The sequence below is a fragment of the Octodon degus genome, unplaced genomic scaffold (assembly GCF_000260255.1).
Source record: "Octodon degus isolate 3935 unplaced genomic scaffold, OctDeg1.0 scaffold00062, whole genome shotgun sequence".
NCBI lineage: Eukaryota > Metazoa > Chordata > Mammalia > Rodentia > Octodontidae > Octodon > Octodon degus.
Window position 1 is genome coordinate 9212615 of NW_004524638.1, and position 9983 is coordinate 9222597.

Here is a 9983-nt window from a genome sequence, read left to right on the forward strand (position 1 = left end):
TTGAACTCACAATGATCCTCTTGCCTCAGCCACTGGAGTGCTGGGATTATAGGTGTGCACCACCATGCCCTGCTTGAAAGTCCATTTTCACCCCCGGAATGTCATGCATAGAGAATGGCTAACACCCAGGAAGAGACACTTAGATGAGATCACTAAAGAGCAAACATTACAAGAAGCTAGAAAACGGTTCCCTCTTCAGCTGGCCATGTGGGGGGACCATTACCTGAGGTAACACTGCAATCGTTGACTACCAAGTAACTCCTTATAACTCTGCTGTATTTTCTCCCTCACACTAGCTGAAGATGCTGGTTTCTTATTCCTTTAAGGGTGTGTAATCATAACCAAAACATGAAGTGTCACCTTTGAGGCCCGGGGTGGCAGGCAACCACCTTCCTTTCTAATCTTTACTATGCCCCATCCTTAGCCAGCGCAGAGACATCCGGATGAGTGGACACAGACGTGCAGCTCTCCGAGCTGCCGTTCCTAAGGCCTCCAGGATGTGTTGCTCATGCAGACTTGACCCTTGCTCCTCCTGAAGCTTCCTCCCTTCTCTTCTGTAGGATGGATGAGGAGTCACCAGACGAATTGCTCTTCAAAGACCACAGCTTCTCCTCCGACCTGTTGAGGCAGCTCAATGGCTTGAGACAGAACAGGATCCTGACTGACGTGTGCATCTGTGCAGGCAGCTGGGAGGTTCCCTGTCACCGCAACGTGCTGGCCTCCAGTAGCCCCTACTTCCGGGCCATGTTCTGCAGCAACTTCCGGGAGAGCAGTGAGGCCAAAGTGTGGCTGAAAGGCATTGCCTGGGTGGCTCTGGAGCAGGTGGTCGCCTACGTGTACACCGGGGAGGCGCGCATCATCGCCGGAAACGTCCTCCCCCTGATGGAGGCAGCCTCCATGCTGCAGTACCCCAGGCTTTTTGAGGCCTGTTCCTCATACCTGCAGAGCCAAATGGCCCCCAGCAACTGCCTGGGCATGATCAGACTCTCGGAAGTTCTAAGCTGTGAGACCCTCAAAAAGAAAGCTTGGGAGGTGGCCCTGACGTGCTTCCCTGAGGTGGCTGCATCAGCTGACCTGAAGGAACTGTGTGCTTTGGAGTTGAGAGACTACCTGGGAGACGACAGGCTCTGTGGGGAGGAGGAGAAGGTGTTTGAGGCCCTCATGGTTTGGGTCAGGCATGACCTCCAGGCCAGGAAGTGCTATCTGCAGGAACTGCTGCAGCAGGTCAGGCTTCAGTACGTGCACCCGGCCTTCTTCCACCACTTCATGGCTGGCGACGCCCTCCTTCAGTCCTCGCCTGCATGCCAGGCCTTCCTGGAGGCAGCCAGGAGGCAGGTATTTTCTGTGTGTGGTGCTAGCACCCCAGACTGCAGGCCCTTGTGGCGCATCCCTCCAAGAAGCTCTTACCAGGACTTCCTCATCCTTGTGGGTGGCAGGAAGGACAATCAGCAGACCACCAGGGACGTCCTGCTCTACAGTGCCCAGACCGGCCAATGGCAGAGCCTGGCCCAGCTCCCCACCCGGCTGTACAAGGCCTCAGCAGTGACCTTGCACCGGAGCATCTATGTGCTGGGTGGCATGGCTGTTAGCGCAGACCAGAGTCTGGTCAGCCACAATGTCTACATCTTCTCCTGGAAGCTCAACCGGTGGAGGCTGGGAGAGCCCATGCTGGCAGCCCGATACTCTCACAGAAGCACGGCCCACAAGAACTTTATCTTCTCCATCGGGGGCCTAGGGGGTGGACAGGAGCTCCTGGGCTCCATGGAGAGATACGACAGCGTCTGCAACATCTGGGAGAGCATGGCCAGCATGCCTGTAGCAGTGCTCCACCCTGCTGTCGCCGTGAAGGACCAGAGGCTCTACCTTTTTGGGGGAGAGGACATCATGCAGAACCCTGTGCGCCTCATCCAGGTAACTAGCCGGCCCCTCCTGTCATGTAACTGTGAGAGTGCAGACACAAATGCACATAGATGCTGCATGCACACATATGCACACACATGTGCATTTGCATGCTCACAAGTACATGTGTGCACACATGCATAAGCACACAGATGCTTTTAAGCACATATATGCATTGCGTATGTATACGCCTATATACACACAGACACACCTATGCACGTGAACACACACACACACATTTTTCTCTTGCAGGGAAAGAATGGAAGGTGGAAGGAAAGAAGGAAGATATTTGTTTGTTTGTTGCGGGTACTGGGGATCAAACTCCAGACCTTGCGCTTGCCAGGCAGGTGCTTAAGCCAATGAGCTATCTCTGCAGCCCAAAGGAAGGCGTTTGTGAGCAGGACTGTTTTCAGCTCATATACTCTTTGTGTCAGACCCAACCCACAAAGAGTTTACCTTCATTTGAGGGAAGATATACCACTGAACGTCAAATAACGAAATCTTACGTGACTTTGGCAGATGCTTCTAACAGATACCACTAAACACTTAAAATTCGGAAGCCTTGTTCCACACCTGTTACCAAATCCCCAGGAACCTGACCCCAGACCTGCTGCATCAAAATCTCTTTGTGTGACACCTCTTTGGGGGGTTCTCCGGTACACTGGTTGGGAACCCTGCCTTCAGTGAAAGGAGATATTAATTTCGCTAACAAGCTCTCTGAGAAGTGTGACGAATGAAGGCTAAATTTCAAAACAGTAAGTGATTTCCAACTTTATGCAAGTTTCCAGTAATCCCTGCACTCATCCACTGACACGAGAAGCTTGAATAACAAGCTTATCTCTATGGGCAATCTAGGAGACTGCGCTTTGTTCATTTATAAGCCTTATATTGAGGGCCAGCCACTGCTGAGGCCCTGGGGACATAGGAGGAAGGATGAATTACAGTGAACCCTCAAAGAGCTTGTAAGACGACTACAGCTCAGAGTCTGAATAGTGGGGTGCTCTGAGAGCACACGGGGGGATTCAAGGGCACGTCAGAGTTCAGGGAACCACTAAAGAAACCTGGGAGGCTGGCTTAAGCGGGCTTGAGCGGAGAAGCAGAGGCACGGCAGGTAAGAACAGAAGAGGAGGGAGAGTGGATGCCAAGAGAGTGCGTAAGCGGGAGGGTGCAGGAAGCCTGTAGCTGATGAGGAAATCAGCTGTCTGCTAAGGGAGCGTCCTGGAGGGAGCCTGTGTGCAAAGGCACAGGGACAACTGAAAGCAGGGCAAGTAGCTGCTGGCTGTGACGTAAAACAGGAAGAGGGCAGAGTGTGCAAGGGGCAGGCACAGGTAGTAGCCTCCGCCAGTCTCCCTCTGCCCCTTTAAGCTACCCAGCAGCCCTTGCCTCTGAGCCTCTCCTACCACAGTCCTAGAACATTCTTGAGAGGTGCGTGTGTGTAGAGATGAGGCTGGTCTGGCAAGGCTGTCTAGGTCTTGTCAAGGAAGTTAGATGGTAGCCAGACTTTCCCAGAGAGCAAATTGGTCAAGCAATGGCCGTGACTCCCCCACATGGCTGACCCTGACAAAGGAGCTACAAACTGCCGTGCAAGGTTTCAGGATAAATCCTGAGGGGATGTGACTGACCTTATCAGATACAAAAGCTACATTTCTTATTATATAGGTCTTGCTTTATCTTGGTCTTAACCATCCAGCAGAAAAGTATAAAAACAAAGTATAAAAAGTAAACCCATATTAATATGCTGAGCTGTAAAAGGCTCAAGTCAACAACTTCTGACATTGCCAGTCTTATGGAAAACCCACTACTTTTAAGGACTACCGAACTATATTGGAATATTTTGCTGAATTCACACCTCTACAATATTTAAATGACAATGGAATACCTTCTTTTACAAAACTAAACAAAAAAAGAGGATACAAATGAACAGCCATTTTGTATCTGTATATTCAAAATAGTTAGGATAGATATACAGCTGCATTCTCTTAATTCAATGAATAGAGATTTGTTCTAATAGTGTTTGTGGACAGGATGTCATGTCTGCATCTTGTACAATGAAAAACCACTAAGACAACAGTATGCAATGTATTAATTAGTGAAACTGTGCTAGTAATTGATTTTGAAACTGTCTCATTGGTTTTCTTTCTCAATAAAATTATTTTTTTTTTAAAAAAAAAAAGAGAGATTGTAGCCAGAGAGCACAGCATAGAGACGCATCGAAGGATTTCACAGCTCAGTGAGGTCAGCAAATTGGCACTTGAAGACAAGCCCTGGAGAAGCCTTCTACAGAACCGAGTGAAGTGGGACGAGTTACAGGCTCTTTAAGAAGTCTGGGCGAGAGCTGGGGATATATCTCAGTGGCATACGTTTCTGCCTGGCACTGGCAAGGTCCTGAGTTCAATCCCCAGTACCAGAGGGAAAAAACTCTAGGCAAGAAGTGGCTGATCACGTAGGCAGGCACTTAATCTTTCCAGAATTACTGTCCCCAGCCCCACTCACTTACTTGACCTGAGAGACACGTTCTGTTCCCCTCCAAGCTCTGTCTGTACCAAAACAGATATGACAAAGTGCTTCTATGTAAAGCTACAGTCCCGCCCTCTTCTGTGACTGTTTTCCAAAATGCTATCAACAAATATGCTGATGATTTCCCAATGCAAATTTGTCATCCAGTTCCTGAGAGGAAAACACACAGCTCAAAAAAGATTTCAGCCAGCATATCAAGAAAGGCTTGTACAATCAGCAAGACCTTTGCAAAGCCAAAAAATCCTCAATCTCTCAAGGACCCCATTATAGTGCAGACATGGGAAGAGGGAAAGGGGTACATATATTAATTTGAATGTTTTTCTTATCTACCTAGCCCTGGCTTTGAAATGGAAATTTTGTTCATTTGAATATAATTTAAAATGAATGCTTGGAGCTGCTTGGGAGCTGTCCTGGGATAGGCTCCAGGTTTTCGTCCCAGAATGGTTCATCTGCACATGTGCATTCTTTTAAGAACTATACTTCTATGGAGTCACTATGCAGACTAACCGTGTGTGTCCCTTTCTACCTGGCCTTCTTTCGGCCTCTGTTTGTAGGTGACATCAGACCAGTCCTTTCCCCTGAGGGAGTATAGCTTCCTCCCATGGTCCAGGGCCACCACCGCTTACGCTCACTGCAGTTTCTGCAGGGTATCAGGAGGACCAAAAGCAAATGTTCAATCTATTTTTAAAACCAAACTCAAAGCCGAGAGAGAACAGAAAGCTAGGAGACAATTAGTCACCAGAGTGAAATGCAGCCAGTGTTTGCTTTTGTTCCAAAGGTCCCACTTGCAGGAGAGTGGGTCACCTGCACAACGTGTTCTCCGATGAAGCCCTGAGGAGGCCGCACAGCCACTGCAATCCGGCGCCAGCACTCAGCCTCCTCAGGGCTGCCTGGCTCCAAGGGCTGACAGGCGGCCTCAGAGCTCTCTGGTATCGAAGCCTCTGTCCAGAGCGGTCACTCTGTTGTGGCCTCGAGCAAGCACGCTAGTGAGTACAGACTCTGGGCTTAGCCAGGCTCCCTGCTCCTCACTCCAAGCCTCAGTGGTCTAATACAGCGGCGGCAAACCTATGGCACCAGGGTTATTTGTTTTCTTGAAGACAAAGGATGTTAGTGTATGACTTCTGTCTTCTAAACTAAAACCTCAGTATTCAGATTTATTTGCAGGGTCTGCACTTTGGGCACCTGGTCTCTAAAAGGAGACTCTAGGGGCCGGGGAGGTGGCTCAGTGGAATAAGCACTTCCCTGGCAAGCACAAGGGCCTGAGTTCAATACCCGGTTCTGCAAAAAAAAAAAAAAAAAAAAAAAAAAAAAAGAATGAAAACATTGATATACAATAAAAGGAGACTCTAATCTAAAAATTAGATGGAGTATTATATCTACCTCATAAGATAAAGGTCAAATTTTTGCTAAATGATAAAATAAAGTCTTCGATAATGCTCAAAATTACATTGATTTATTTAGTACAGGGTTTCACCACGCAACTCGGGCTTGCAGTGATCCTCCTGTCTCAGCCTCCCCAGCACTAGGATTACAGGCATGCACCACCACACCTGGTTTCAGTAGTCAGCCCAGTGTGGGGCCAGCGTGGCATTCGGTACCAGGGATCGAACCCGGGTCCTTGAGCTTGCCAGGCAGGTGCTGCTACCTGGCCCTCAAAATTATACTTTATATGGAAAGAATTTTCAGTGATAACTACTGCCATGCTCCTCCTTTCTCTGTTCCTTTTTTTCTTACGTGATGTCCATTCTACATCTCTTGTGCTAAATCTTACCTGTGGTGAGCCAGTGTACATTTGACATTAAAGGTTTGAACTTCAGATGTAGGGCCAGGTGATAGCTCTGTGGCACAGCATGTGCCAGGTAAGCACAAGGTCTTCAGTTGGATTCCACGTACCAAAAACAACAACAAAAACCAATAAGCTTCAGTGTCTCACAAGACACGTTCTATCAACCAGGATGTGCCCCACTATGCCAGAGAACAGAGAGGGAGTCTGCCTTCTGCTCCTTGCAATCTCGTCTCTGCTTTGTGCTCCTTTTCCTTCCCCTCAGACTCTAATTCATTTCAAGCATAAACTGTTTAAAGGCCTCCCTTCCCTTACTTGCCAAAGGGTTTATTTCCAGCCATATAACCCTCTCAGATACACTGGAAGATTTAGACATTTTAACATGAACCTGAACTACAAACTTATCAGAAAAAAAAAAAAATCCTTAATTTTCCAAAGACCCAAGTTGCTCCTTTTTTCATTAAAAGTAAGTAACTATTCCAAGCAAGGTATGTGGATGCAGAAATCTTGGTCCATTCTTTGGAACACACTCACTGATTTCTTGGGTGCACAAAGACCAATGTCTCTCTCATTTAATAGTATTTCATGTATTGAAAGTAAGACAGTGACATTCTAAACACCGGAAAGAAGTACAAAGAAAAGCCTCACTCCCAGATCACCCTCTAAACAACTACTTCTGCGTTTTTAAAAGCTTTCAGGTGCAATGCCACTGTCCTATTCTCCTGCAGGTCTACCACATCGCCAGGAACACATGGTTCAAGATGGAGACGAGGGTGGTGAAGAACGTCTGTGGCCCCGCGGTCCTGCTCAGGGAGCGGATTGTCATTGTGGGAGGTGAGTCTGGGGGGCGCGGGGAGTGGCGTGGCAAGACATGGCACCTCCTGTGGACAAGGGTCACGGACAGACTGATGCTGTCCTGCACATCCCATCCTCTCAGGGCCCTGCAGGCAACCTGGCCACGCTCTGTCTTCATCCAGAAAGGTTTCCCTGCCCTCCGCTCTAAATGAGGGCTAGAGTGATACCTAATTCACAGATGGTAAAGTACACAAGAGATTAAGGCCTAACTGTCACAGACACATGGTCAATAAGAAGTGTTTGCTATTGTTAATAACACTGATTACTAATGCATCTGGGATTGTGTAATGTGCATGGTTAAGAGAGCTGGCCTGGGCGTCAAACCTGGGTTCAAATCCTGACTGCAGTACTAACTTGCTGACTACTATTTGGAAAGTTAGTCATCTTTTTATGCCTCAGTTTGTCTATCAATAAAATGGGGATCCTTAAAGCACCCACCAGATGGAGCTGTTGTAGGGACCCATTCCTGAGGTTCCAAAGGCTCCTTCTTTAGATTGTTGTAGCTCCAGGTTGGGCAGAGAAAAGCAAAAAGTGCCAATAAATATGAGTAAGCCACTAGCCCGGGGAGGCTGCTGTCACTCTACACCGAACCCACACTGTTCCTGGGCTCTTCACTCAAGAAGCCTATGCTCCTGTGCTCCCTTAATTTGGGGTTAGCTCTGCCCAGGCCCAGCCATGACTGAGCGCATCAATAGCCCGTGGTTTAGTTCAGGGTCCCAGCCTTGCGTTAGCGGGGCGCAGACGCCTCCCGGCACTGCTCATCCAGCCCTGGCTGAGCAACACTCTCATCACATCTTATGTGGTTTTCAGGTTACACACGGAGGATCCTCGCTTATGACCCTCAGTCCAACAAATTTGTCAAATGCGCAGATATGAAAGACCGGAGGATGCACCACGGGGCCACCGTGATAGGTGACAAGCTGTACGTGACAGGCGGGCGGCGGCTGACCCCAGACTGCAGTATCGAGGACTCAGCCTCCTTTGACTGCTATGACCCCGAGACAGACACCTGGACCTCGCACGGCCAGCTGCCTCACACACTTTTTGACCACGCCTGCCTAACTCTGCAGTGCATGCCTTACATGTGCACCCACCCATGAGGTCCACGGACTTGTCCTGGCCAAAGGGCTGTCCTTTGTGAGGGACAGAAACTTGGCTCCAAAGAGCCGACCCACAGAAGGGTGCAGGGAGCACTCGCAGGTCTGAAGGGCCAGAGTCTGGGCGCCTGGAGCCGGGTGTTCTGCGGTCAGGGCTCTTCCCACTACCTCTTCCTTTCCTCTCTACCTCATCTCTGTCGGGCCTTTTTCTGCCACTGAGCTTCTTTCTCTGTAGAAAATAAGAGCAATGATACCCATAAACCTGACTCAGAATCTCTAGCTCTGCTCTATTATTACGTGCAGATTAATTTTAAGAACACTTTCTGTCTTCCACGTCTACCTCCCGAGCCAGTCGCTATTGCCTGGGATTCGGCTACCTTTCCTGGCTAGTCCTGGACCATGTCCAGGTTTGATTACCAGCCCACACAAACTTATCCTGGGAGAATGAAACTGTTCCCCAAAGGAAAACAAAAAGCACCTCTGCCCAGAACATCACTGAAATCTGGAGCAAAAACGTTGAGAGGCCTAAGAGGACCTCCAGACGTGGCTGGTCCAGGTGGCAGTGTGAGAATTTTGCCGTGTCCGTGTTTCCCTGCCCTCTATGGATGGAAACACTGAAATTCCAAAGAAGTACATGAAGTTTGGTATCCAGTGTTTGAAAAATTATCTTGTACTGCAAGACACAAAAACAGAATAAAGTTGCTTCTGGTGCCAAATGATGCTTGTCTGCAGCCCCCAGGGAGCTATAAACCTGCAGAATCAATCTGGATTTTCATTTTGGTAAATGTTATGAGAATTGTCCTCCTATGGAACGCCAACAAATTCCTTCAGTGGTTATAGCAACCCCTGTCCTCCAAACGCCAGAGCTCGCTGTCCCTGAGACCCTTCTGTCTCCAAGCGCCTTCTACACTGTCGTCACCCTGAGCCAGGAATTAGCCCAAGTGCGGCAGAGCACCTCTGCTCCGCAGGCATGTTGCTGTCACGTGGCAGGATGAGTAGAAACCAGGCCAAGCCCCATCTGAAACAAACGGATGGGGATTCTCCAAGGTGGGGCCCAGCCCGCTCGACGTCTCAAGAGTTTCCCGGTTGGTTCTGTTATGTGTTGCGGAGATCCTCAGCCACGGGCCCTGAACACTTTCATGGCTGGTTGCAATCCCATCCTGGCCCGGCCTGCCCTCACCAAGCCCAGCACTGTGTGCCAAGCCCTCACCGCACCAGTGGAAGCATCTAAAATCAGCCTTGCTTCCCTGAGCCTGGCCCCAGAGTCCTCCTGTGCTGGTGGCTCTCTCCCCACCCAGTTCTCTAGGTCACACTCTGGACCTCTCTTTTCTTCCTACTCTGTATTCTGGGCACCTGGGCCTCTTGCTTGGGTCTGGTCCAGAGACAGCCTAGACTCCCAGGCTCTGCTCCTTACCCCGCATGCTGCCCCCACGCTGCTGGCCATCACATCACTCCGACCGACTCTCCTGCCACCCTCTGGGCTCTCAACCCCGTATCTCCCTGAATCTGCTCGGAAAGGTACTAGCGGCCCTGCAGTGCCACAATTGCCCCTCTGTTCCCACCTCCCATCCTGCACGAGTGGTGAGCCACACAGGGTGCTGCCGCCTCCCTCCATCATGAACAACCTCTCATGGGCTCAGCCCTGTTCCCTCCCTCTTGCTTCCCCTCCTCCCCTGCAGTTTATCCTCCTGTCCTGGCTCTCCTCGCTGCTAAGTGGCCGTGCGTAGGGGCTCAAGCCTCACACCTTCTCGGATGTGCCTCCTGAGGGTGACTTCATGGTCATGAATTTGTATTCTATGCAAAAAAAAAAAAAAGAAAGAAAGAAAGAAAGA

The 9983-nt window shown here is 49.6% G+C and overlaps 1 protein-coding gene across 2 annotated transcripts in view; it reads left to right on the forward strand.

Moving 5' to 3' along the window:
- Klhl38 (kelch like family member 38) overlaps positions 1-8870 on the forward strand; it is a 9387-nt gene extending 517 nt beyond the window's left edge. The window contains exons 2-4 of one of the 2 annotated variants that reach the window (XM_004634459.2): positions 561-1911; positions 6928-7033; positions 7865-8870. In XM_004634459.2, the coding sequence (XP_004634516.1) occupies positions 562-1911; positions 6928-7033; positions 7865-8154 (1746 nt within the window). In that variant the 5' untranslated portion in view covers position 561 and the 3' untranslated portion in view covers positions 8155-8870. Of the gene's footprint in view, positions 1-560; positions 1912-6890; positions 7034-7864 lie in introns of both variants that reach the window. The other variant, XM_023718772.1, reaches the window with a different exon arrangement.
- Positions 8871-9983: the final 1113 nt, after the last annotated feature.